Here is a 26,991-nt window from a genome sequence, read left to right on the forward strand (position 1 = left end):
CTCAGCTTCTCTCTGATCTCTAAGGGCCAGATGTGAGTTGTGCTACATCTTTGTCCTGATTATTAGGATTCTTAAAAAGTTCCAGACATAGATGTGTTGGGTAGGAGTGATGCTGTCCTGCACCCCCACTGCTGCCTCGGTTGTTAAACTGAGGTAGTTTTAACTGTGAATAGATCTCAGTCTAGCCCGTGTGTTATCCTTGATCTTCCACCAGGGGGAGCCCGGGTTGCAGGGCAACCGAGTGCAGTCGGTCTCATGATCTCCCTAGAACACAAGGTCAGGTGGTGAACAGAAATACAAGAACTAAGCCCACAGCAGCGAGCTGGCTAAGCTGTTCTCCCTGTAAACACAGCTCTGTACGACTGCAGTGTCACACAATTTTATTAGAAATTAGTGTTTGCTTCCATGACCTAAGCCATACAACAAAGTGTTACAGTTACATGATAAAGGAAAAATCCTCTTATGCCAGGACCTGTGTCATCCTTCTGGCAGGCCTTGGTTAAAATACTAAATTCAATAAAACCCAGTACTGATATGTTGAGAACAGGCTTCCAGTTTTTTCAGAAACTCACAGGAAGTTTTGACCTTCATCCATGTTTTGTTATTTGGGCTGCTTAGAGTTGAAAAATTCAAGACAGCCAAGAGCTGCTTTCTGGATGGGACTGGGAAACCTTGAGAAAATAAAAGCTAAAATTCCCCAAACACTTAAGCCACAAAGTCAGATTAAAGAAGCTAAGAAAAAGTCATTGAATTCAATGTTAGTAATTTTTCTTAAGACCAATAAGATATCTCTATCAGAAAAGGGAAGTACCCAGAGTTCCAGACTATTGTGCTTTCTCAGGAAGAAAAGCTAGTTGCTATTGAGACAGCTGAGGATCTGAATGTCAAAGTAGGTGCAGGCTGAAGGGGATGGAGAGGTCAAAGGGCAAGCATTAAAATACCTCAGTGGGGAGCTGGGAATTTGAGCACTAAAGGGCTTCAGGAGGGCAGCACAGGAAATAGGGCCAGTGGCCTCAGGCTGCAACATTCCAGTCTCTGTGGGAAAGCCACAAAGCCAAAGCCTGAATTTGGCCAAAGGAAAGGATCCATTCTCGTCTTGTTACTCCAGTGAGGGCTGGGAGAACTGCTAGTAGCTGAACACCAAGGTGCCTGACCTTGGACACCTTGTTTATACATTCAGGACTGCCACTAAAATGTAAAATGCCTGATTAAAGGGTCATGCACCCCCTCCCCCATATCATTTCAGGTCCTTGCGAGGGCCTGGCATTTGCCCCCAGGCTCTATGGAGTCAGCCATGAGCAGCCTCTTAGCTACAGTAAGAATAGTCAAGAGGGATGAACTTGATAACCTATGTCCAAGCAGAGGGGATACTGCTGAGTGACTGCTGCTTTATTAGGCTGGCTGAACTGCACCCTCCCTGAAGGCATTCCTTTGGAAACGAATGAGCTGCCTCCCAAGCTCCAAGCCAACAGAAGGGAATGAAAACTAAAGGCCTGAAGAGGAACTCAAACCCTGGCCTGAGGGCTGAGGCTTGGCATCTCCATGGCCAAGTTACCCAAAAAGAAAGGTATGAAGGCCTTCAAGGGACCAAGGCTGCTCACGTAATCCTGTGCTTGGGGACTTGCCCCTCAGCAGAACTATTCAGCCAGGACACCAATAGCTGACTGCATGGATGGAGTGGGATGGGGGCGTGTGTGGCCGAGCTCGTGACACCTCTTTCCAGGGGCTGCCCTTGGTGGATGGGCCTGCAGGCCCCTCAGCTTTCCTTCCATGTCCCATGCTCCTGTCCCCTCTAGTGGCTCTTTGGCTTTACAGTGAGGACAGCATGCCTTAGGGACATGGGCACTCAGGACAAAAGAATGAAGAACAGTCATGGTAGACTCCAGGAGTCAGTTAAGATGTGTAGGTTAAATGTATTTTCTCACAGAGATGCCTTTAGGACCACACATCCCAACTTACGCATCCTTCTTCGGGGCTCCTTGGACTGGCTGCTTGGCTGGCCTGGCAAAGCCAAAGCTGAATAGTTTTTTGTTGTTTTTTTTTTAATTGTTTCTTCTTTATCCCTCCCTTCAGGCTGATTCTGCAGGAGGAAGGGACTAGGGTCAGGAAAAGAAGACATGGGTCAGGGCAGAACACAAATCTGGATAAAAATTCAAAGTGCTTTAAAGAAACAGACCCCAAAGGCATCAAGAGAGGGGCCAAGGGTTCTGCTTCACCCAGGGTCTTGGCACCCTGGAGGGCTGGCAGAAATACCCGGTCCCTTCACAATTAGACTTCAAATGATTGATTCCCTAGATTATTTTTCTTAAAAAATGAAACTCACCCAAGACTGTGCTTAAACACCTTAGGAAAAAAAGGAGTCCCACCCTCTAAGAAACTGGGCCTCCACAGCACCAGAAGCCACCTATCCTGCAGAATGAACCCGTTCCCCATGGGCCTCAGCTGAAGCCTAAGTAGCCCTTCAGTAGAGGAAAGGGGCCCTCAGCAAAGGGTCTAGAGGAATGTTCCTAGCAGGAGGTGGGTGAGTCAGACTATTCACCCTTGGGGCAGAAGCTGCGCCCTGTCAGGCAGGCAGGGAGATGCTGAGCAGAGACAGGGCTCAGTCACCCTGACGTGTTCTGGGGAGCAGGCCAAAGGAATGTTGTCTCTCCCCTTCCCTGGCCCTCTGTCCTCCCAGGCAGGACCTGTCATGCCTCTGGGTGCTGGAGCAGAGACCCAGCTAGCAGCAGTGGGGGGTAGCCACTGGGGTGGGGCTCCTTGGGAGAGTGACATGGCCTCCTGTGCCTGATTTCCTGAGGGTCTTGTCAGTCCCGATGGGCAGACTGGTGGCCCAGCTGCCGGTCATCGTAAGTGCTATAGCGTTTGACATGGATGCGGCGGACACGGTCCCGCAGTTCAAAGGTCTCCTCGTCTTCACTGGGGGATGCCTGGCTGCGGCTGCGACTTGTGGCCTCCAACAAGGAGTTGTCAGGGACTCGGGGGGTCTCATAGAGTAGGACGTTGAGTGTCTCCTCATAGATTCGGGCCTCTGGAAATTCCACCTTGGGTGAGAGAAACAAGAGGACTGAGTTCTCCTCCCCGGGAGGGAGCAGCAAGTCAGGGCTCTGGGCCCTGGGCTGGCTCCACAAAACCCCCTTCACGCTCTCACGAGGCATATGGCTTTCTGTCTCATGAAGGAGGGCAGGTTTCCCTCGTGAGGAGATGTGAGGAGATGTACTCCACTGACATGGATGAAGACTACTACCTGCCTCCCCCCTCCACCCACCCCCAGACCAGGGCCACTGGACTAATATGCACAGAGGTGAGAGATTTCAGCTTGTGGCCAGGCCAGATACAAATACTAGCTGTGGAACCTCGGGTTTAATCTTTCAGTGCTTCAGTTTCCATATGTGTAAAATGATTAATATCTACCTCAGACGGTTGTGAACATTACATGAAAGATGTAAACTGTTTGGCATAAAGCCTGACACAAAGTAAACAAACAGGCAAATAAAAAGGGCTGGCAACAAAAGACCTGAATTCTAGCCAAGTGTGATATGTCCTCTTGAGCTGCTGTTTTGTCATCTGTCAAATGGGGAGAATGGCTCAAGCCTTGCCTGTCTCCAATGTGTGATGTGAGGGATCAAAAAAGTTCACAAGAGAAAAAGCACCGAGGAAAGTCACATGTGCTGCTGCCACTTCTGTGGCTTAACCAGTCCCAACAGAGCCCTGCCCCGGAGCTCTGGTGCCGATACTGGGGACTTGGAGCCACCCAAGCTGACTGTCCCCTCCTTCCACCTCCTGCTCCCACTGCCAAAAGTTAAAAGACACAGGAAACACCACCACCTCCTGAAAGCTGTCCTTCCTTGACTCTCAGCAGGCTGCCCAACTGGGGACACCTCAGTAGTCTGGGGGCGAAGTGCTACAAAAGCTTGGCTACTTTGAACCCTTCACACCCATGCAACTCTTCCCCAGATGAACTACCATTCCAACCCAGCAAATCCCTGAGGTCTCCTTAACATACACTCTGGGAAGGACGCCTTCTGCTTGCAGCCTGGGACAAAGGGGTGAGCCGAAACTGCACTATCACCTATCCACTGTTGCACGCATGCCTGGCATTGCGCTGTTACGGCAGAGGTTGAGTCAGTTGGCCAGGAATGCCCAACTAGTGGGTGCCACAGTGGAGACTAGAGCAGCGTTTTGTCTAATTTGGAAGCCCAAGTTATTTCCACTACACCAGACTGCTTCTCCTAAGATTCATTTTCTTAATATCTCTGTGAAATTTGTACTATCATCCGCATGTTTATAAATGTGAAAGCTGAAGCCAAGAGGGTTCAAATGGCTTATCCAAAGCCAGAAAACTGGTAAATGGTGGAACCAGAATTCAAACCTGAATCAGGCCAACTCCAAAAACTGAGCTCTTCCCACCATGCCTGGATGCTCCCTGCTGGTCAACGGCCCCTGCCTCTCACTGACGGGAACAAATAGTTCCTGTTCCATCCCCCAAATCCCTTATTTTGGCTTTTGTCCTCACTCAGCAACATCATGGTGTGTTTGGGAAAGAAAGATAGCAAAACACATTCACTTTTTGCTCCTTGTGGTACTGCACTGTTTGGGCCCTCTTCAAATAATGTGTGTGTCCTGCTCCACCCAAGCAGCGAGGAACCCCCAACCTTGGTCTGTTTCTTCTCCGTGGCATACACGATGGAGGTGCAGCACACCTCTGCCAGCTTACGACCCTGGCCATAGAAGGACCAGCAGCAGATCTCGTCACCAATGACGTCTTTCATGAAGAGCACACGGCCATTGAAGCGCAGGGACAGCTTGTCAAACAGCTCGATGTTTTTCAGCAGGTGATCATCAGAGTTGCTGAAAAACCCATGAGGGCCGCAAGACTCAGAATGTTTCTAGCACAAGGGAGGGTTTAGGGCAAGCTGCCCATGTCCCCTCCCCATGTCATGCTGAAATGATGAAAAGTCAAGATACCAGGGGGACAGGGAGAGAAAAGGTCACTGGGTACCCTCTAGATTTGGGGGTCTGTGAGGAAAAGGAGTTGGTTTGAGTTAGAGCAAAAAGAATTGAGGGACAGAGGTCTCCCCTCATTAAGGCCCCAAAGGAGAAGGTTTGCTACTATTTCAGCAGGAGATATGCCTTCCCTTGCTGTGGGGGTGACACTGGCAAGGAGCCTGTCCACAGGGAGTCATGGGGGTGGGGTAGGGGTGGGGGGTGGGACTCTGAGCCTACAGCCACCGGGGTGTACCTAACTGTGGCCTGCTAAGAGGACCCTGGGAGGGGAGTGGGAAATCAGCTCAGCTGTGTGAAACACAAGGCTGGCTTAGGAGGACCCCCAAGCCCACTGGTTTCCCAGCACCCATCCCCACCCCCTAAGATCATACATGTAAGAACACCTGGCTCACTGCCTGGCATGACACAGGTTAAGGGGCTTCACATGTTATATTGTTTAAATCCCAGTCAGGGGCCTGCACCAAGTTCCAAATGTCTCTGCCCTGAGGAACTGTTTTTCTTTCCTTAGTACAACCTATTCCAAGACCCACACCCACACCCACTGTGCCAGGAAAGCAGGCAGCTTCCCTTGGGGCTGCTGCCCAATTTCCACTCTGGCTACTCAGCCCTTTCAGCTGCTTTTGTGGGCCCTCCCTGTGACCCCCACCAGAGATGCCCACCTACCTGGTGTAGGAATACTTGTTGTTGCTTCTATTGTACAGCAGCTTCACCACGGGCTGTGAGGGAGGAGACAGTGAGGTCTGGGCCAGGCACCCCCCACCCACAGCCCTCAGAGACCCCAGTACCTTGGTGGAGGCTTCGATGAGCTTCTCCTCCTCCTTCAGGGATGTGATGATGGGGATGTTACACACAGGTTGGTAGGAGTCCATCTTGTCCTGGGGGACACACAGAGTAGAGAGTACTTCTTTGGCAACTACTGCTTGCCAGGCCAAGCCAGGCCAAGAGATTCTCCCTGCCATGGCCACTCCCTGCTTGACAAAGAAGGGTCAGATAAAGATTGAACAGAAATAGCCAGTTGCTCATTGGCAAGCAAATACCATTTTCAGAAAACCCCCAATGCAGCAATCTAGGCATATAACTAGAGGCAGGGCTGATGCCCACAGCACGAATCCTTCAGTCCCTCTGCCTGAGAAATGCCGGGCTGGATTTAAATAGTTTGGACTCACTGACTGTACCTCCCAAACAGTTTCCAGAACTGGCCCTTTAGGTCCCCGAAGGAGGGGCTGACTTCTGACCTCATCAACCCATCCCAAGTCGGCTCCATACCTGCAGGGCAGTCTGGCACATGTTCACCAGCCCCTGAATGAGGTAATATTTTGCTTCAGCCATCAGTTCCTTGATCTCTTGCCGGTTTTGAGGGAGGGTGATAGTGTCATCTCGGAGGTAATTCAAAATGGTGCCAAAGTGTTTTCCACATCGGTCTATGAGGATCCAGCCTAGGGATTCAGATCAGACCCCAGAGAATTACTATTTGCCTCCAGATGCCTCAGAAGCAGGTGGCAGGTAAAGGACACCTGGGTGAGCCTGGTGACAGGTAGCGAAAGGAGGTACACAGCATAGGGCCCAAGGCACAGTAGTGACTGAAGTGGGGATGGAACTTCTAGCTCTCAGGCCCATGGACGCTCGTCAACCCTCCTCCCTGAAACCAAGAACTGGCACAAACCGTGGGAGACACAGGCTTTCCAGGCTCTGCTGTGGCCCACAGAGGTCTAAGCCCAGGAGAGCTCAGGCCAGCTCCCTGCAACAAAGAAACCACCTTGCCTTGCTTCCCTTCTACCCACTGCCCAATCACTAGGTAAAGGTTCTTATGAGAATCTAGTCCTATGAGAATATAAAAAAAGTGTGGGTCTTCTTCCTGGAAAAATGCATAAACATACAACATTCCATGTACAATTTCAAAGAATTATGAAGCTCTACTAAGGACTTCAGGTGAAGAAGTCCTAATCTTGGTGAACAGGAAAAGTGAATCCAGATCTCAGATCTGCCAGGCTTCAGCCTTGCCCTGAAGTTGCTTCCTCAGGAACCCCTTCCTCCCTCCCCACCCTGCCCAAAGGACCCCCATGCCCCCACCTTCTTTGTCGGTCAGCACCTCCATGCGCCCGCTGAACATTGCCTTGAGCATGGTGTCATGCCGGGTGAGTGCCCGCACGGTGGTGTAGTACAGGGAACCACCCACATTGAGCTGGACGTACTTGTTACCCAGGCCTCCTCCCTTGAAGCCACTTAGCTTAGGCTTGGCCCCTGAGGCTGGGCACAGGCAGGTATCGCCCGACATCTCCCGCTGCAGGTAGATTACCACACGGCAGGAGGTGGGCTTGGAAGGCCCCGCCGTGGTGGAATGGGTCACGGGTGGGTGGCTGGTGGAGGCCAGAACCTCATTCTCTCAGCGCTGCAAGCAGGAGACAGGAGAGAAGAGAGGAGTCAGCAGAGTAGAACCCTTAAACCAGAGTAGAACCCACCAACAGTAGAAACACTGGCTAGCCAGGGGCTCCCCCTTGATAAGCCCAAGCACTCCCTGGCAGAGGCCAAGTCCCAAGACAACAAATGAGCAAGACTTTCCTGCTGTTCTTTATTGCAGCAGGAACCTGCCTGGGAGCATAGTCTCCCAGAACCTTCACCAGGCCAACGTTGAGTCAGCCTCTGTGAAACTTGGCTCAGTTCTGGGTGGCAAGAATTCGCGCAAGCCTCTGGAACTACTCAGGGAGGGCCTAAAGGACAGATTGGACAGAGCAGAAGTCCTCATCCTGGGGATTGACCATCAGATTCCCAGGAGCCCTGACTTCCAGCCAAACCTACTGGGAATCCAGCTATCCCAGGAGCCAGAGGGCCAGGATGTACTTCCTTTATAACAGATTCCAGACCCAGGAGCAGTGCTTGGTTTGAGCATTGAGGTCTGGTTTCAGGAAGGAAAGTAAAACAGCTTCCTGAGAGAATAGAGTGTGCCAAGTGGGAGGGATCCAGCCACAGGGTTCTTGGCAGAGGTTACCCTGGCTCCAGCTGGGGTTTCCTGATTTTCCCATTTCTTGGCACCAACCTTGTCCCAAGTTCCTGAAAGTGTCACCATTTTTCAGGGTAGAACAACTACAGGATGGCTATTTTTGATTCTTTTTCCTGAGAGGGGGCCCAGCCCTATCTCTTGCTCTCTTTCCTCCAAACAAGAATGGGGAGAAACAACCAGCAAAGACCTGATGATAACTCTAAAAACAATTTTCTAACAAACCAGCATATATCAAATGGAGACAGGAAATTCGATCTGGAAATCGAAACAGTCACAGGAATTCATAAGAAGGAGGAGTAAGGAAAGAAAAGGAGGTCAAAGGCTAGGTCACCACTCGTGATTTAGATTCTATATGATATGGTTTTTGATTCCAAAGAATCACTAAAATTCATTCATTGAAGGAAAAAAAAATAGCTGACATTCATTGCATGTTTATTATGTGTCAGGTACTATTCTAGACAATAATATACTAGCTCATTTAATTCATTCAGCAAAAAAACTGAGGGTCTACTAGGATAAGCAGTAGGGACAGAGAGATGAAAAGACACTATTCCTGCCTTCAAGGAGCTCAAAGAAGCATCATAATGTTAACAACAATAAAAGTAATAAGAATTAGCTTTTATGATATGTCCGCTATGTGCCAGGCACTGGGGATATAGAAGAAAACAAACCAGGCATATCCTTATGGGGCTTACATTTTAGTGGGGGGAGACAGACAATAAACATGAAAACAAATAATTGAGCACACAATTTCAGAAAGTGATAAATGCAGTAAAAATAGTAAAACAGTGGTAAGGGAGTGATTAAAGGGAGGCACTAACTGAGATAGCGGGTCAGGGTAAGCCTCTTTGGGAAGGGGACATTTAAGCTGAGATCTGAAAGAGCATTCCAGACAGACAGGAGAACAAATGCAAAGTTCCTCTGCTAGAAACAACTTTGAGAAACAAAAATAGAGCCAAGATGGCTGGTGCATAGAAAGAAGTAGGAAGTTGATTTGATGTAAGGTCAGGAAGGCAGGGTCCAGATCATATTAAAAAGTTTGGATTTTATACTAATTTCAGTGAGAATCCATTGGAGGTTTTAAGTAGGGGAGTGATATGATCTGATTCATGTTTTGAAAAGATCAGTCTGGCTGCTGTGAAGAGACTGGAGAGTAAGGGTGCGAGAGGAAGTGAAAAGATTGGAGGAAGCAGTAGTCTAGGCAAGAGACTGCGATGGCTGGGACTGCAGTGGTAGTAATGGAGACAGGAAAAAAGTGGAATCACCTCATTTAAATGTCATAACATGTAGGAGTTTAGAGTTGCTCATCATCTCTTGTAAGTGCAACCCAAAAGCCGTGCACTGGTTTCTCCAAATGGTACTTAGCACAATGCCATGTGTGTTTTAATTTGATATATGCTGGTTTGTTAAAAAAGATTTAGGTAGGTCCCTGGGAAGAATATCCAAGGAAGGGCCAGAGTGGGTGTTGTGTAGAGTACTGAATTCCTTTAGCAGCTTGTTAGGGAGCCTCAGCCTGTGGAATGGGGCCTGAATGAGAACAGCTCTCACTTGCAGAAGCCTAATCAGTAACACTTCAATAGATCACCTTTCCTCTCTCCGCCCACCCAAAAGCAATAAACCTTAACAGGTTTCAGCAAGTTCCCCATGTATTTGGTGACTAACCCCAATTCTCCCAGGATCAAAGAAAGCACACATACATTCTCTGTCACAGCAAAGGAACTCAACGGCTAGGCTTGCCAATAGAGGAAGAGAAAAGTCTCCAGAGCTAATCTACTCCTTTTTCTACAAAGCAATTCCTTTGAGCCCCTGGATGACGTCAGTTCAGATTCCTCCCAGACCAGCGAGCTCCAGGAATCCTTTGGCAGGTGACGCCCAGAAAGTTAATTCCAGCGGGAATGAAGTTTCCACTGCTAGCTTCTATGCTCTTCCTTCCGTACTTTGTGTGTGGATATTTGGGGAAGTCTGGGGCTGGGGGCGTATCCGTGTCTCAGTGAAGCTAATGGGAACCCGTGCAGTTTAAAGGGTAAACCACCACCGCGAATGGGGTGGGAGGAGATGAGGTCCTGAAAGAAGGACCCAGGAATCCGTCACACACTGGGGATAGCTAGGAAAAGCCGATCTCGGCTGGAGAGAGTAGGTATAGCAGAAATCCTGGGTGTGAATGTTAGGCTTCATCCAAAGGGTCCTGGGGAAATTTGGCGAGACCCTACATCCCCTGGGGCCAGTGTGGGGTCTTCCCCAGCCGGTAACCCTCCTCACGACTGAGAAACCAAGACGGGCTCTGACACCCGACCCCGCGGAGGACTTGAGCTCGCCCTCTTCCCTACGCCGTCCCACGGATGGAGCCAGGAGGACAAAGTGAGGCCCTCTTGCTCCAGCCCCAGACCCGTCCATCCCTTCCCCCGGGACATAGGCAGGCCCAGCTCTCACCGTCCTCGAGGGCGCCTCTCTTCGGTTGCGAGCCGACTTCGTGCTGCCCCTGGACTGTAGCTGCCCTCCCGCCTGCAATCCCGGGCAGTGAGCTCATATCCTCCACCTGGAGCCGCGGCCCCGCCTTGCCGGCCGGGGCAACGAGGACTACAAGGCCCGGCATGCTCAGCACCCTAACGGGTCGAAGGGAGGAGCCCCTTGGAGTATTCCGCGGTCAGACCACAGCTACTTCCGGCGAGCTTGACGACGCAAAGGCCTCTGGATCTTGTAGGCTGTCATGCCAGTCCGCAGGCCTCTGTTTCCCACCAGGCTCTATGGGGCGGGCGTAATAAGTGCTTCCGGTGTGAAGTCGTGAGTTTTTGGGTAAACAGGCTCTGTAGCCGTGGCAGCGGCTGATGCGGGCGGGCCCAGCCTTCAGTACCTCTGACCAGAGATCCGAGCTGCCGCCGACGTCATCCTGGGCTGCTGCACGCCGCCGTTCCGGGGCTGGCAGGTAGGCCTTGACTTCGGTGCTGGGGACCAGGGGTCGGTTCAGTGCTTCTGTGCCGGGGGTAGAGTCGGGCAGACCCGGGGCAAGATGAACCTGACAGGGCAGCGCCCTGAGAAAACGCAGCAGTCCCAGGCCAGAAGAAATGTGGGAATCCCTCCCCACTCTTTGGGACTGGATCTTTACGCGTTTGATGCTCGTTAGGATCTTGTGGGGAAACTGCGGCTAAGATAAGCTCAAAAAGTTAGTTCTCTTTCTAACTTTCTGCCCAGTACTCACCCCCATACCCCTTGAATGGAACCCGCTCACGGTGCCTAGCTTGGCTCTGGGAGTGCTGGGGGTGCGGAGAGTGTCACTGCCTTCATCCTCAGGGAGCTCAGTCCAGGCTCACGTGCCCGGTGTTCCTCATATGCTCAGATATGTTTTGTAATGGGAGTTGGGAGAGAATCTGTGAACCCTTTCCTACACCCTTTCTCCAGTCTTACCCATCTCATTAAGTGTCTTCTCCAACCATGCGGTTGGTTCATGCAAGATCCCTGGGAATTATGCCTTTCTTTCTCTCATCCCCCACCCCCGTATTCATTCAATCCATTACCTGTACCTGTCGACTCGATTTACAAAACATCTCAAATCAGGACACTTTTCAGAACAGTTGGTTACTGTAATAGCCTCCTAGTTGCTTCCACAATCATTTATTCCACAAATATTCACTGAGTGCCAGTTATGTGCGCAGGCACCATGCCAGGTGCTAGGGTTACAGTGATGAACAAGGTAGGTGTGGCCACACCCTCTTGTTCCCTTCAGTCAATTCTCCATCCTGAGCCAGATGATCTTTCTAAAATGCAAATCTGATTATGTCACTCTGCTGAGACTCCAGGGGCTGCTCAGTACCTTTATGATAAAATCCACACTCATTACTGGGGCTTTCAGAGCCCTCCAGCATCGATCTCTAGCCTGGTAGAGCCTCATCCTGTTCCACTCTCCCTTTCACTCAAGGTTATTTCAACCCTACTGGTCTTTCAGTTCTTGGAATGTGTCACATTTCTTCTAGCATCTGGATTGTCACACATGCTGATCCTTATACATGCAATGCCTCCCTCACTCCTTAACTTGACAAACTTTTGGATATCCTTTGGGTCTCAGTTTAAATGTCATGTTTTCAGAGAGGCCTTTGTTGGCAACACCCACTTACCCCTTTATAAATTATGTCCTCCTCCTATACCTTCACATAGCACTGTGTGCTTTTTTTAAAAAATTTTTTTTTATTAGAGAAGTTGTGGGTTTACCGAACGATCATGTGAAATACAGAATCCATATACCACCCTGTTATTAACAACTTGCATTGATGTGATATGTTTGATACAATTGATAAAAGCATATGTTTATAATTGTACTATTAACTTTTAAAAACCATGGTTTAACTTAGAGTCCACTATTTGTGTTGCTCAGTTCCATAGATTTTTTTTTTTTTTAATTCTAGTAGATTTTCCTCATACTATTTTCAAGGTCAGGAACTAAAACATTTTGTTCACTACTCTATCCCCAGAGCAGAGACGCAGTAGATATTTCTGAATAAATTCATGCTCCCGGGGAATGGAGTGGAAGTTGGAGCAGCTGTTTGCTCCCTCATGTTACTTGAAACTCTCTGGAGCAGCTGGTCTTGACTAAACACCTGGTAGTGTTAAATACTCATGCTGTATGTGTACTAACAGTACAAGCAGGAAGACAAATTTCTTTTACAATCCCAATTTTAAGGAAGCTCTGTATAATTGAAGTGTTTCAAAAGGAAGTTGATAGCCCACTTGCTTCCATGGGTTCCAGTAAGGCCAAAGGCTCTGGGCCAAAGTCATACACAGACAGCCAAAAGACGAAAACTAGTTGGGTGGTGTTTTTTCTTAATAAAAATTTTAAAATAAGATAGTAACACTAAAATATTAGATTTCATATAAAAATGAAATTTTGAAAATCAAAAGTTCTGGCAACAGTGGACATTATTCTCCCACCATTGCTCCTTCTGTCGCCCACCTGCTCTGGGCAGTCACTATCTGAACCCCCCTTCAGAACACAGCTTCTCTAAGGAAGCTGGAAGGGGAACAGGTAAGGTTGGGCAAAGGGAAAGCAGAGGGAAGGGTTGGTGCAAGGCCAGGAGATGGTAGCCTTTGGAACACCTGGGGTTTTGGAACTGGCATAGCAGCCAATGGCTAGGCCTAAGTAGCATTGCTTCCCTGTTCACATGGGACGTGCACTCGTTGTTGTTGTTTAAAGTCAGAATGAGGGTGAGTTTTCAGTGTTTCCTCTCCCAGAATTGAGGCATTCTTTGGACCAGGAATGCAAAGTCACCTGGCTTTGAAGGGAGAAGATATCTCTATTGGTTCTCTTTTGCCTACTGGAAAAAAAAAAAAATCAAATTCCTTAGCTTGGCACAGAGGCTCTTCCTTTTCTTGTTGAACTTACCTGTCCAACTCCATCCTTTCTTGTCATCCTTTAGGCAGGAATAGGTTCTTTCAGTGACTTCAGGCTGTTTTCTCTGCTGGGAATGCCTTTCCCTGGCCTCCTGACTTGGTACATCCTGCTAACTTCATTCCCTTTTGTGTTTTCTGCCAAAGAGAAACTGACCCAAATTTGGGTCCCAGTTTAGACAAGTGTACCGTACCCTATGGCATAAATTTTGGGTGCTATTCTTACTCCTGGCTTCTTATTTTTTTTATTTCCAAGTTTTCCTACAGCCAGATTTCTTCTTTAACTTGGTTTTTGTGTTGTTTCAGTACATGTATTTAAAATGCCTTTTCAAGTCCTTTTTGGGTGCATAACTGGGGATAAGTAAATATGCTTATGCTCATGACTCAGTTCACATGTCACTCCCACACACTCCCGAATTAGCCACTCCGTCCTCCTCCAGCTCTTTAGCGATGTCTTGTAAAAGCACTTAACACCGTGTACTCTTTCAGTTTACATGTATGTCTTCCTCCAGCTAAACCGTGTGCTCCTCCGGAGTGGGGACCATGCTCATTCATCTTTGTTAGCCCTGCATCTAGCAGTGTTGGCATGTAGTAGGCACTCAAGAAATGTGTGTTGAATGAAAGATGCCTGTGACAAGCAGCTGGACTTTATCCTTTCCTGACCCTTGCTCCTATGACACATCTCCTCACAGCTGCCACCTCATCCCTTCAGAGCAGAACTTCTCTAGGGAAGCTGGAAGGGATACAGGTGAGGCTCAGAGAGGTGGTGGCAGAGGGACGGAGGGTCTTTGGAACATCTGGGTTTTCAGCATTGGTGCCTGGGGGTAGGGGCAGGGCTGGGTTGGAAGCGGGCATTTCTTCGGTGGCTGGGAAGTGATTGGGGATTGAGGCTGGTTTCTTTTCAGGTATGGCCAAGGACATCCTGGGTGAAGCAGGGCTGCACTTTGACGAGTTGAACAAGCTACGGGTGCTGGACCCAGAGGTTACCCAGCAGACCATAGAGCTCAAGGAAGAGTGCAAGGACTTCGTGGACAGTAAGCATCATTTGGGGGGACACAGTACCACTCAGCTTTGAGCTGTTCCAACCATACCCCATCCCCAAACTCGCCCCAGCTGTAGCTCTCCGCCCTGCCAGAACGGAGATGCTGGCTCCCTGGTGGTTGAGCCTGGCTTTTTCCAATTCCCATGTGTCATCCACCTTGTCTACCTGCCGTCTTCTTCGCTCTCACATAGTCCCACACAGACTGCCAATCAAAATTAACATTGGGAGGGGAAGTGCGTGTGTGTATGGGGGGAGTTGTTCTTAGACCTGCCGTTTTTTATTGTTTGTGCTCAGAAACCTTTAACATTCATGGAGGCAGACTCATGTCTTGTGGGAAAGAAATAGTATTATGTGCTTGTGATTTGATTTCTTGGGAGAAACAGTGTTCTCCCAAGAGTGGCAGGCTCTCCGTTATTTGGAGTTAAAGGTGATAATTGAAATCTCTAGAAGCAGCTCAACAGACTAAATGAAGTCATCTTTTGGCCAGAGATCTCCAGGAAGCCTCCTGTCCCAGCAGCCAAGCCAGCTGGGTGAATTCAGTGCCAGTGAATACAGAGCCAGGTGTAGCCAGAGCAAGGGATTTCTGAGCCTCCCTGGGAACTCCCTAGTCTGTGGAGAGCGTGTGACTGGTGAAAGGCAGTTGCGTTCTATTGCCAATCTTCTGTGATTGCTGTGTGCATGTTGTCCCACCTTTTTGGGCCTTAGTTTGCCCCTCAGTAAAATGGTATTCCACTGCACCAAGGACATTGGAAAACAGTGACTAGGAGATTAGGTACTTAACTGCTTTGTGCTCTTTATTAGCTCTGGTTACAGGTGGAAAGCCCTCACCCCCACCACTAACTAAAATCAGCAGAATGATTTTAAAACTTGTGTGCCAGGCCCTGGGGGCATTCCCAGACCCGTGTGCCAGGCCCTGGGGGCATTCCCAGACCCTGCCCCAGACAACTGCATTCTGGTTATCTGTAGCTAGTCATGAGGCACCTTTCAAGAACTGAGCTGGACCTTTCACCAATGGTCCTTTCATGAACATGGCCCTTTGTGCTTTCTGCCACCCCTGGTGAAGCAGGCTTGGGTCCCCTTCAGAGGACAGACCCCCCCAGGAGCCTGGTGCCTCAAAGCCTGAGGTAATAGCGACCAGCTGACTCAGTAGGGACTCAAGGTCCAGGTGTACTCAGGTCCACTTCTGGGCACCTGGCCACCCTTCTCCAGTTTGAGACCAGGGGTGGGAGACTTTAGGCCAGTAGGCAGTGACTGCTTTGAGACAAATTAGAAGGGGCAATTAAACCCTGCCCTCTTACCCCCTCAAGAGAATACTGAGAAGGAAGTGATGCTGCTGAGAAAAGAAAACATTTTTTTGTTCTTTTTCAAAAGAAATCGGCCAGTTTCAGAAAATAGTTGGTGGTTTAATTGAGCTTGTTGACCAACTTGCAAAAGAAGCAGAAAATGAGAAGATGAAGGTAAGCTCAGCATGTCTTGTGACTTCATTTTGGCCTGGGACCCTGGTTCACCAGCCTGTCATCTTCCTGTTCTCTTGATTTGTTTTGTTGGGAGGGAGGTTTTTTTTCATTTAATTAAAACCAAATTTACACTTTCATTCATTATTTCATTTAGTATTCACGTCAGCACTGTGATTTTTATCCTTATTTTATAAATGAAGAGATTATAAGGCTTGCAGAATGTAAATGACTTGGCCAAGAACACCAGCTAAATGGCTTACCAAAGGGGCCCACTGGAAACTTGTGTGCCAGGCCCTGGGGGCATTCCCAGACCCTGCCCCAGACAACTGCATTCTGGTTCTATAGAATTTTCATTACACATTAGGCACTTTGGGGTCATAGGTTGATCCTCCTTTTGACTTACCCTCAGAGCTCTTGGGTTCAACTTTCTTTTTCCCTCTGAGCCCTTACATATAGCCCCCAAATGGCCCTTCTCCACGTTGAAGACTTTGTGCTGTAGCTGGCTCTAGTTGAAAGCCTGACTTTCTTTGGCAATACCCATCTTTTTCTAGGCCATCGGTGCTCGGAATTTGCTCAAATCTATAGCAAAGCAGAGAGAAGCTCAACAGCAGCAACTTCAAGCACTAATAGCAGAGAAGAAAATGCAGCTAGAAAGGTAAGAAGTCATGAAATAAAGCAAGTTCTTCACTCAACTTAACTTCTATTTTTCTTTCTTGAAAAATCACCTCGTCTTTATTCATCATTGTCCTTGGAGGAATAGTCTTACTTGACCCATCTTGATTTGGAGATTTTAAAAATAAAATAAAATAAAATGACATTTGATGGGATGGAAATAGAAAATGCAATAATGTTAAACAACATCTAAGACTTTTGAGACTGGAAGGATGAACCCTCAGAGTGAAAGTTCAGGTAGGAGGGTCTAGAATTGGTGGTTCTTTGACAGGAGACCTCAGAGCTGGAGCTTTCTCCTGGGTAGTCTTGGGTAGGGTTTGGCCTCTTACTCGTTTTTTATTTTCTCTCTCTTCTTGCTCTAATTCATTCTGAACTCACACCATTCCTTGGAATCATTTAAATCTCTTATGTTCTTCTCTAGAAGAACTGAGCCCATGGTTTATTTCATCCTTTTTTAGGGCCTCTAACAATTTTGTTTTTCAGGTATCGGGTTGAATATGAAGCTTTGTGTAAAGTAGAAGCAGAACAAAATGAATTTATTGACCAATTTATTTTTCAGAAATGAACTGAACATTTTTATTTTTATAGCAGGAGGGAAAAAAACAAAAACACCTCTGTATCATTCCAGTGACTTGTTGGCTAAATCCAAGTACATGGTGGGAGGCAGTGTGTAAAGAGTGCAGCATCTCTGAAGGCAATAATTCAAAGTTGGGGGAACCCGTTTTATACGTCAGTGCATATCAGTGCACACGTGCCACCGAGGCACAGGTTCTCACTTCTAGCATTCTTAGTCTGAACCAAGCAGTCTGTAAACTTTGATCCTCTTTTTGTAAATTTACTAAGCCTTGTAGGGGAAAGCAATAAATTATTTTCAAGTGGTTTGATCTGCTTCTTTTTTGGTGCCCTTGAACTGTATGTTTAGCCCTTGTTAGAAAATACTGGACTCTCTATCCCCTAGTCTACAAACCAAACCAGGCAGTGGTCAGTAGCTACCTTCTTTTGGGCCAGACATGAGTGAGATGATCCTACCAACAATCAGAGCAATTACAGCTTGTGAGAGAAAAACACAACAACAGAGGGAATTAACCATGATCAGTTTCTGTCATTTTCCACATGTTCACAGGTCATTTTTCTTTAAAGGGTTGGCATTAAATACAAATTTAGAGAAAAGAAGTGGCACACCAAGCACTGATGTGAAAAGATGCCGGACACAAAAACGGTTCATGCCACACCCAGCTGCCCCCGTACTCTCCATGGGAAGGAATGATTAAACTGTGAAAACAAGCCATTAGGAAGTACATTTCCAGATCAGGTTTGAGACATCAGACTTCAGAGTAAAGGGACTTATAAATCAGGTGGTCTCTAAAAATAGGATAGAAAGCCGCCTAAGATTTGGAAACGGGAGGATGAATAAGATGACTTTTAAAAAATCTATTCCCGAGATGACCTGCATAAGACAGGATTTAAAAAAAAAAAAATCTTTCAGTTTAACCAATTTCTAACTGAAAGTCAAGCTGGGGCTGAACCTTAAGGAAAACTAAGTTTAAATTCTTTTTGCAGAATGTTTTGTTTTTTTCCTGGGGAGCAGGGCAGGGAGTATGAGAAAACAATACAGTTTTTGAATATTAAAGAGGTGTAGTTTCAAATTTTAAAATGGCTTGAAATGCCCCAATATTCATCTTGCTGATTAATGATATGCTACATATAATCACGAGTCAAGGGTTTAGTCACTCAAATATAATGAGCCAAACAACTCACAGACATGCCAAGCAGAAATTTCCTGGAAGTTTATCCAGTTTCTGGTCTGGTCTTGCCCTCAATAATCCTGAAACGGGACTTGGGCACATAGTAAGGTGTTTGGCACTATTTCCCTACAACCTACCCTGCCCCCTCCCCACCCCTCAGGTCATCAGTTTGTTTGTCCCAGTGGCCTTGGAAGACGAGGGCCTAGCTTGGCCCCTGCCAGCACTTTGCCCTTGGGTGCTGGTGGTGGTGTGTTTCAAATGCTGCTGAAGACATGGGTTCTGAGCAGTTGTCTAAGAAATTGCTCTAGGGGCATTTTCTCCCCTGGGCCAGTGGTTGTTTCCCTCATTTTTTCTTTCTTTTCTCCTCATACGTGTAGTAGGGGCTCTGCCACATGAAAAGCAGAAGCATAAGAGGGATAAGAAAGTAGGGGGCATAGAAAGATACAAGGGTTAGTCGTTCACGGAAAGTCTTGGGTCCTTGTCCTTTGAAACCGCTGGCTTTGGAAAACTCCCCACATAGCAATTCAGAGAGAATTGGAATTAAAATTGTTATCAAGTGAACTGAGTAGATGATTGCAGGGGTGCGGATCCACTTGCAGCCTCCTAAGTAGGGGCAAAAAAAGATACATGTTAGGTCTGTTCATGACACTTTCCAAGGGCCAGAAATGGCATTCCCCCGTGCCTGCTCCCTTCACCTGAAAGCATTCTACCTCCTCCAGGTGGAACTGCTACTACCAGTTAAACATGTTTGTTCTAAAATGAAGAGGTAGGGGAACCCCTGCCAGAGGCATCTGTTAAGTAATTATATACAGGTGAGATGATCCGCAGGCTCTACCAGGAGAGGGATTCAGCGACTCCAGGGGGAGGCCAATGAGAAATAAGCATTTTCAGCTGTGCCAGCTTAGTTAAAACAAGTGCAGCAGTACAGCCATGTTCTTTATAAAAGCATCAATTATGTGGGAACCCTGTAAGGATAATTTTTAAATGGGAAGTTAAGGCTTTTAGGGATTAGCTTGATGATAATGCTTATAAGTCAGTATGACACTACCCAAAGCAGGAAGCTAAAAGCCAGCGGTAAGTAACAAGACCCTCCTTCCAGCGGCCTTGGTCTCGGGTATACAAGAGGAGCTCCCAGCTGAGGCAGCCATGCTGCCCAGCTGCCCAGGCCCTTCTCCTTGCCACCCCCAGCCTCCTCTTCCTGTCAGTTATACTTCTTTCCTCTATCCTCATAGCATTATCCTTATCTGACCTTGGGTCACTAGCGTCTTTCTCTCCCACAAAAAGACATTAGCTGAGCCATATGCATGTCCTCTTGAGCTCTATCCCGGCCATCCCTACCGGATCCTACGGAGCTCCAGGAGGAGCCTTTGGCCGTCACACCAACTACAGGGGCCACCCCCCTCTCCCTTGGAGATACTTTCCCCAAAGATTTCTGGGACCTGATCTCTGAGCACAAATGTGATTTTTCCCATCATTTACCAACCTTTGAAGAAGGCATATGTTGCGATGGGAAAGAAAGGCAGCTGAAACACAAGCTCACAGAACAGGAAGGACTTGAACCATGTCGGGGGATCCTGCAGCAGAGGGTCTTTGAACTCCTTAGTATACCAATTCAGCAGGTTTCTCAGCTGAAAACAGATAACGGGGCGATAATTCACAATAAATTACAGCAACCACAACTGGAAAGGCTTGGCGGCTCCTACTCATTTGAAACTACATCAAAAGGGTTGCTCATTAACCAGTCCCTTGGCGGCAGAGGGCACACTTGGGCTGGCTTTTGTGATACAAAACTCACATAAAAACTCACTAGCTCTAACTCAAATGTTACCTGCTCTGTGAGGTTTTCCTCAACTCTTGCAGCTCTTCTTTGCACTACCCAGCATTTGTCTGTGAGTCCATGACAAAGTACATCCAGGTGTGTGCCCACTGCCAAGAGCAACAGTGTCTGACATTTAATAAGTGCTCAGGATGTTTGCCATAATATTTCTGCCAACGTTATCATTTTTTGCAAAGAAATAGATGTGAAAGCCATCCTGATGTGTCCTCACACAATAGCAACTGTACACCAAACTGAGGGCCAGATTGTCCCTGATGACAGAAATGAATTGAAGCCCCTTGCCCTTTGGGTGGTAGTGGTATAAATCTAACCTCTCTGGAGATCTGATTTTGAATTCTGATTTTTGTACACTTTAAAAAACTTCATTATCTCAAATAAGTTCCTCATGAATTCTTAACTCTTCTACCTTTTTTTTTCTTTTAGGCTAATTCTAACTTTTTTTTTCTTTTAGGAGGCCAGTAGGATATTGGTAGAAAAACAAAACTCTGCCCCAAACCACAAACTATATATTCATAGGCAATGGCAAGGCTTGAGTTAGCAGTCTTAGTTCTAAGCTTGGGCCCTAACACTGTAATTAGCCTGCCAAATAAAAGATGAAGATCCATGTTGGCGTGGCTAGAGGCAGAGGAAGGAAGCCATAGAATTTGAGGCTGCCTGTTTCACGCTTTTATAAGAGCCCAAAGCCTGGGCTGTCCGCTCTGGACTACAGCTGCTCTCTCACATTTAACCTCCTAGAGGCAGTGTTGTCCTGACTCACCTGCCTTTAAAGCCAAATAACTAAGTCTTAATGTTATGACAAATTAAAACAGCCCCAAGGTAAGAACTTAGCTTACAATAGAAAATCCAAGGATATTTTTCCTGTTAATGTCTTTTTTTTTTTAAGCCACTGATCTGGGTTGAGAAAGTTCAGATTCCCTGGGAGCAGATGTGCTCAAGGAATAACATCAGGGCTACTTCCACATAAATTGTTGATTCATCTGTCAAATCCATCAATACTAATGCTAAGCACAAAACTACTTTATTATTGTTGCTTTCTAGGGCATTTTATTATTATTAATCTCTCCCGTATTACTCTTCTATTTCTTGAGTTTCTTAGGTATTCTCACTCATCTTTGTTCAATGATGCTTAGAAGCATTTTGTCAAATTTCCTCCAAACATTTCTACTGGGATTTTGTTTAGAATGGCATTCAACTTACCAGTTAATTTGGGAGAAACTGACATATTCATATTAGTATTGCTTTTAATTCAAATCACATATGTCTCTCATTAATGGTGTTAAATTTTAGAAAATTATTGTGGTAACATATAAGCCTGTTAATTTTTAATCAAAAGATAAAGGCTCACTATTGTGAAATAGACTTAGCTTTAAGCAAATATCCAGAAACAAATATTACGTTGGCATAATATTAATGTCAGAAAGGTCCTGGCTAGATAACCATTTATTGACCAGCTCGATTTAAACTTAAATTCATAGCAATATGCTTTGTTTTCTTCTAAGCACTTTTCAGGACAGTAATGTGATAGCAAATATAAAGGTTAAATCATCTGGGGCTCTATTTCTTATCTGCAAAATGAGTAACTTGGACTAGACGTTTTTTTTTTTTTAAGATCCTTTTTTGTTCTCTGCATTTACATGAAAAACAAACAAACAGAAAACTGGAGGAAACTACCTGCTTTAAAAGACTTACCACACTGCAAAACACAGGGAACTCTAAACCGTGGACTACAGTTAATAGTATAATTATGAAAATGTGCTTTGATTAATTGTAACAAACATGCCACATCATTGCCAAGTGTTAAGAATAGAGTGGTATATGGGAATCCTTTATTTAATGCATGATTGTTCTGTAAAGCTACAACTTCTCAATAAAAGGGAAAAAAAGATGCAGTCCAGAATTGGGGGTGGGGTTGGGGGGATGACCACAGAAGTTTTAAACCATTCCGGTCCACCTGAACAATTAATTTTCTATTCAACTTGTACACAATCTTTCAGATCCCCCTATACCATAATTCAAGGCAGACTGGTAAAATACTGTGATTTCTAAGGGCTGCAGGCTGAGATTATTAGCAAAATTTTGAAGTCTAATCAGCCAGCACTCAGAGGAACCAATCAGAACCCAAACACCTGCTCATAGTTGTACAACTGCCACTTGATACCAGAACTGAACCCTGGATTAAGATGGGTGGAACAGAAAGCACGGCCTCTGTGAGCAGAGTGCCCGGGCAAACAGCCTTCATCTCAGGAAGCTTGTTTCTCCCCCTGTGCAGTAGGGCTAGTAACAGTACCTGCCTCGTCGTTGGTGAGATTAAGTGACTTAATACATGTACAGCCTTTAGAACAATGCCTAGCATGTAGTAAATGTCAACATGACTAACTTGAATGTAATTAATACATATTTTGAAATAGTCAAGTTTATTTCTGTTAAACTCTCAGCAGGCAACTGGTCAATACAAATTTATTCTTATTAATTAAGAAGAAAAAGGAGTAAAACTGTTTCCATTTATACCTGCCTGAATTTGACTCAACTCTATTGTCAGCCATTAAAAACCTCACCTGGCCCGCACACATGCATTTCTAAACCAGGAGTTGTTAATGAACAATCTTGACTTTCTCTAATTTGGAAGGAGAACCAACACCGATTCCAGATGTAGATACTCAACTGTTTTCCCTTTGGCAGTGTTTTAACATAAGCAATGCCACCCAGTTGAAAATGGCACTGCAAAATGCTTCCCGTCCTCTTTTCCATGTTCTAATCCAAGCTAAAGTCTCTTAATATTTCATAATAAAGTGACAGTTTTTCCAAGAAAAAAATTTAATTTGCAGATTTTAGTGTGACCACCAGGTGATCTTCCCAGTCTTTTTAGTTCCTTCATTCCTTCTATTTAGGGAGGAAAAAGACAACAGATGTTTAAATGTCAGTGTTTTTCAAAGAGAATTTGAAAGTAACTCAGCAACAAGATCATCACTCCCCACCCCAAAGCAACAAGAATGAGCGCGCACGCACGCACACACACACATGCACAGATTCTGGCCGGGTCCTGTCAGCACTGGCTCTTTGCCTTTTACAATAAGTTAACATTAAAAAATAAACCTGAGACAGATAGTGGTGATGAATGCATAACTATATGATCATACTGTGAACAACTGATTGTACACCATGGATGATTGTATGGTATGTGAATATATTTCAATAAAACTGAATTAAAAAAAAATAAACATGAGACAAAGTTACCAAATCAGATACAGGAGTTTAAATGGGATCCTTATGATGCCGGGTATATTTTAAATTGTATTTTGTGAGTGATGAGCAAGGACTTATGGGAATGGCACATTCAGAAAGGAAAAAGAAACCAACCGCTGTTAAATCTGGATGGCTACTTAGAGTAACAACCTAATTACCAAGTATTAAAGGGATCCATACTATCAGATTACAGTCTGTCTGAGTTTTATTGGCCAGGCAGGTTTTGAAGACCAGAGATCTGACAATATAGTTGGCTCTCCTTTCTTCAGGGCCACTAATGGCTAGTGCAGAGCTCTGACTAGCCCTTTACAGAGGATATACTCCCTGGCTTTGAGCGTTAGGCTGAATGTTGGCCCCCAAGGAGGTCCAGATTCTAACCCCCAGAACCTATGAATGTTACTTTATACGGCAAAAGGGACTTTGCAGGTGCAATCACCTTAAGGATCTCAAGATGGGAAGATTATCCTGAATCATCCAGGTGGGCCCTAAATGTAATCCCGAGTGTCCTTATAAAAAGGAAGCAGAGGGAGCCTCGACTACAGAAAATAAGGCAGGGTGAGAGTACAAGCAGAGGTTAGAATTATACAGTTCCAAGCCAAGAAACGCTGGCAACCACTGAACCTGAAGGAGGCAAGGAGTGTTTTCTCTGCTGGAGCCTCCAGGCAGAACCACTTCTGCTAGCCCCTGGCTTTAGTCCTGTAAGACCTGTTTTCGACTTCTGATCTACAGAACTGTAAGAGAATAAATTTGTTTTAAACCACTAAATTCACGGTAACTTGTGACAGCAGCAACTGGAACTTGCATGCCCTGTACATGTCTGAGACTGTAACTTAACCCAACTCTTACTTGACAGCCCCGACTTGCCCAAGACACTGAGCCAGTTTTTAGAAAGAACCAAGTCCTCAGATTGCAGTCTGATGCTCTTGGGACACACCACCTATGATCTTTCTCTGGAAAGCAAAGTCAGAGGTCTACCCAGTTATGCTTGGCTCTAGAAGCAAACCAAAGAGACTGTGGGGGAGTGGAGGAACATGCCGTTGACCAGCAGCTCTTAATCTTCTTGGGGTGGGGGTTAGTACTCTGGAAAAATAGATGGAAGCTATAGACTTCCTAGAAAACACAAGGCACATACAATTATGCTAATACTACTGTGGCTTCAAAGACCTCAGGTTAAAAGTCCCTGCTCTGCAGAGAAAAGACAGCTAAGAAGGAAGAAAGCAAAATCAAATCTTGAGGTAGACAACTCAAGTCTATCCAAAGTTCTACAGATAGCATGCAGAAGCACAGAACTGATGACAGGAATTCCATGGAAGTTTGCAGGGTCTAGTGAAGAAAAGCCTAGGGAAACAAAAACTAGCTCTGAAGAGAGAGGAAATAAAAAGTATTAAAGCTAAGGGTAAAGTGCTCCACTAGCCAGGATATGGAGCTCTTCACCTTTATTTCTACTCAGATGTCCACTTTACTTGAACTCAATTGTAAGAGCCCATTTGCAAAGATGTTCACGTCTCAGCTCTTAAGTTGCTGGGATCCTGGACCTGAAGAAGCCGCTATGTGTGAATGCTCAAGCAGCACCACCGAGGTGCTAAGCCTTTAGATGAGTCTAATTCTGTTTGGGTTATTTCTCTGGTATTAGACTGGGATTTCAAAGTTCTTCCAAAAAACACATCTTTAAAACAAACCCAACACTTGATTTAGACACAGGTTCATGAAGGCTTCTTCCTTCAACCACTAACACCGGACCAGAGGTGAAGTGTGGGAGCCTTAAGTATCCCCAGGGAAACCTGATTACAAAAGGAACAAAGACTTTGCCCCTGCAGGTTGGGAAGGCGTTTAGGATAGAGAAGGAAAAAGACGCGATTTACAGGGTAAGGAGGGGGTCGGAGCACCGGCAGGACCCAAGGAAGGCCGGGAGCAGATCTGGAAGCCTGAGTGGGTGAAGTGAACGGGGGTGCGGGGGGGTGGGCACAAGTGCAGCCTGGGACCTCAAACTCGGCTACGGGCGAGCCAGAACCAACCCGGCACCCCTCACCTCCACCGGGTAGAGTTCGCGCGGCAGCACCACCTGCAGGTCGATGAAGAGGGTGATGGGGATATGGGAGAGGAAGAAGCAGCCCAGCAGCCACTCCAGGCCGCGCCTGAAGCCCAGTGCCCCCATCTTGGGTCGTCGGTTGGTCCGGGCAGGAGCCGAGGTTGAGCTGGCGGGGATAGCCGACGTGGGAAGGAGGATGGAGCCGGCGCGCAGTCCCCAGAACCCCGCGTCTGGGTACCTTCACTTCGCCCTCCTTGAATATAAACAGAGTGCGCCCATTGGCTGGTGGAGAAGCAGAGGGCGTGTGGGGAGGAGGCGGGCCGCACGCAGGGCGCGTCCATTGGCTCATCTGAGTATAGCATGTCCAGAAGGCGTTCCTGCAGACCGTTTCCATTGGCCACTGGGAGCAGGGGTGGGGCTCATCGCTGGCCACATCCAAGCGCTCGCGGATGCGCAGCGTGTAGCATGAGGCGGCCTCCTAGCGTCCGCCGCCGGCCATGTGGTGCGCTTGGGCTCTAGCTGCGCGCAGAGGCCGGAAGCAGCGGCTGCTCACAGTGGTCCCCATTCGCTCACTACATTCATTCAGTCCATTCACTCGGTATCTACTTGAGCTGCTCTGTTCTGGGCCATGGGGGCTTATGCAGGTGGAGCTTCCAATCCAGTGGCGGTGTCACGGGCCAGGGCAGGCTGGACTCTGTGGTGTGGTCACAGGCTGCGGGAACACAGAGCAAGGTCCCTGTCAGGAGTTGAAGCCCGAAGCCGTTAGAAGGAGCAGGTAGCCAGGATGAATTGAACAGCTATGGGAGACAGGTTGGTAGGGCCTTAAAGTTAAACGTAAATCTATGTGACCCCCAATTCCACTTCTAGGTATATTCCCAAAGGAATTAAGCAGATCCAAACAGATACTCGTGCCCCAAGGTTCATAGTAGCATTATTCACAATAACCAAAAGGTGGAAACAACCCAAGTGTCCATTGGCAGACTAATGGATAAACAAAACGTGGTATAAACACACCATGGAGTATTATTCAGCCATAAAAAAGGAATGACGTTCTGATGCATGCTACAACGTGGATGAACTTTAAGACATGCTGAGTAAAGTAAGCCAGACAGAAAGGGTCAAATATTGTATTAAGCAAACTCATAGAAAGAAAGTAGGTTACAGGTTACAGGGCCAGGTGGTTGGGAGGGGGTGGCGTTGCTTAAGAGGTACAGAGTTAGGGGTGTTAAAGTTGTGATGGTTGCACAGCACGGTGAATATACCTAATGCCACTGAATTGTACACTTAAATGGTTAAAATGGCAAACTTTGTTACAATTAAAAAAAATTGTCTAGAAAGAAAGGAGCAGAGGGGACAGATTGGGGGATAAAACTGACAGGACTTGGTGATTCTCTGTGGAGAGAGTGGGAAGAGTCAGGGCTCATTCCCTCAACAAACTGATTTTTCAACTATATGCTGACTTGGGACAGGATGGATGAGGCTGCTATTCTGAGAAGAGGGACCTCAGAGGAAAAATGTGTTGATGGGAAGGTAATTTGGTTTTGGTCATGTTGACACTGTGCAGTCTCTGCAGCATCTGAGTGGGTAG

The 26,991-nt window shown here is 46.7% G+C and overlaps 3 protein-coding genes across 5 annotated transcripts; 1 reads left to right on the top strand and 2 right to left on the bottom strand.

The window, feature by feature from the left end:
- Positions 1 to 363: 363 nt before the first annotated feature.
- TNFAIP1 (TNF alpha induced protein 1) lies at positions 364 to 10,578 on the bottom strand. 2 transcript variants are annotated; one of them, XM_037808198.1, is made up of 7 exons: positions 10,433 to 10,578; positions 7,075 to 7,393; positions 6,271 to 6,440; positions 5,790 to 5,879; positions 5,668 to 5,720; positions 4,701 to 4,848; positions 364 to 3,041 (listed from the first exon to the last, which is right to left on the bottom strand). In XM_037808198.1, the coding sequence occupies exons 2-7, from the start codon at positions 7,277 to 7,279 to the stop codon at positions 2,805 to 2,807; spliced, it is 903 nt and encodes a 300-aa protein (XP_037664126.1). In that variant the 5' UTR covers positions 7,280 to 7,393; positions 10,433 to 10,578; the 3' UTR covers positions 364 to 2,804. The 2 variants fall into 2 exon arrangements, with proteins under 2 accessions (XP_037664126.1, XP_037664125.1); XM_037808197.1 differs by having other exon boundaries at positions 4,653 to 4,848.
- A 182-nt stretch (positions 10,579 to 10,760) lies between these two features.
- Positions 10,761 to 17,431, top strand: IFT20 (intraflagellar transport 20). Of its 2 annotated transcripts, XM_037808199.1 has the most exons (6): positions 10,761 to 10,925; positions 14,071 to 14,126; positions 14,284 to 14,412; positions 15,792 to 15,877; positions 16,429 to 16,532; positions 17,033 to 17,431. In XM_037808199.1, exons 1-6 carry the CDS (start codon positions 10,828 to 10,830, stop codon positions 17,112 to 17,114), a joined length of 555 nt encoding a protein of 184 aa, XP_037664127.1. In that variant the 5' UTR covers positions 10,761 to 10,827; the 3' UTR covers positions 17,115 to 17,431. The 2 variants fall into 2 exon arrangements, with proteins under 2 accessions (XP_037664127.1, XP_037664128.1); XM_037808200.1 differs by lacking the exon at positions 14,071 to 14,126 and having other exon boundaries at positions 10,796 to 10,925.
- TMEM97 (transmembrane protein 97) lies at positions 17,081 to 25,657 on the bottom strand. Its single transcript, XM_037808201.1, has 3 exons — positions 25,404 to 25,657; positions 19,778 to 19,922; positions 17,081 to 18,897 (listed from the first exon to the last, which is right to left on the bottom strand). Exons 1-3 carry the CDS (start codon positions 25,527 to 25,529, stop codon positions 18,638 to 18,640), a joined length of 531 nt encoding a protein of 176 aa, XP_037664129.1. The 5' UTR covers positions 25,530 to 25,657; the 3' UTR covers positions 17,081 to 18,637.
- Positions 25,658 to 26,991: the final 1,334 nt, after the last annotated feature.

Source organism: Choloepus didactylus, chromosome 18 (assembly GCF_015220235.1).
Source record: "Choloepus didactylus isolate mChoDid1 chromosome 18, mChoDid1.pri, whole genome shotgun sequence".
In the NCBI taxonomy this organism is placed as follows: domain Eukaryota; kingdom Metazoa; phylum Chordata; class Mammalia; order Pilosa; family Megalonychidae; genus Choloepus; species Choloepus didactylus.

What these genes read in the sequence shown, in the direction of transcription:
- TNFAIP1 (XM_037808197.1), bottom strand. Translation starts at nt 7,279, where the DNA reads ATGTCGGGCGATACCTGCCTGTGCCCAGCCTCAGGGGCCAAGCCTAAG. An exon ending in TCATCGAAGCCTCCACCAAG is followed by an intron (nt 5,721 to 5,789) that starts GTACTGGGGTCT and finishes CCTCCCTCACAG; the next exon opens with CCCGTGGTGAAGCTGCTGTA. An exon ending in CGGAGAAGAAACAGACCAAG is followed by an intron (nt 3,042 to 4,652) that starts GTTGGGGGTTCC and finishes CTCTCACCCAAG; the next exon opens with GTGGAATTTCCAGAGGCCCG.
- IFT20 (XM_037808199.1), top strand. Translation starts at nt 10,828, where the DNA reads ATGCGGGCGGGCCCAGCCTTCAGTACCTCTGACCAGAGATCCGAGCTG. An exon ending in CGCCGTTCCGGGGCTGGCAG is followed by an intron (nt 10,926 to 14,070) that starts GTAGGCCTTGAC and finishes ATCTCCTCACAG; the next exon opens with CTGCCACCTCATCCCTTCAG. An exon ending in AAGAAAATGCAGCTAGAAAG is followed by an intron (nt 16,533 to 17,032) that starts GTAAGAAGTCAT and finishes TTTGTTTTTCAG; the next exon opens with GTATCGGGTTGAATATGAAG.
- TMEM97 (XM_037808201.1), bottom strand. Translation starts at nt 25,529, where the DNA reads ATGGGGGCACTGGGCTTCAGGCGCGGCCTGGAGTGGCTGCTGGGCTGC. An exon ending in GCGAACTCTACCCGGTGGAG is followed by an intron (nt 19,923 to 25,403) that starts GTGAGGGGTGCC and finishes ATCTGTTTTCAG; the next exon opens with CTGAGAAACCTGCTGAATTG. An exon ending in AACATATGCCTTCTTCAAAG is followed by an intron (nt 18,898 to 19,777) that starts GTTGGTAAATGA and finishes GCCCCTACTTAG; the next exon opens with GAGGCTGCAAGTGGATCCGC.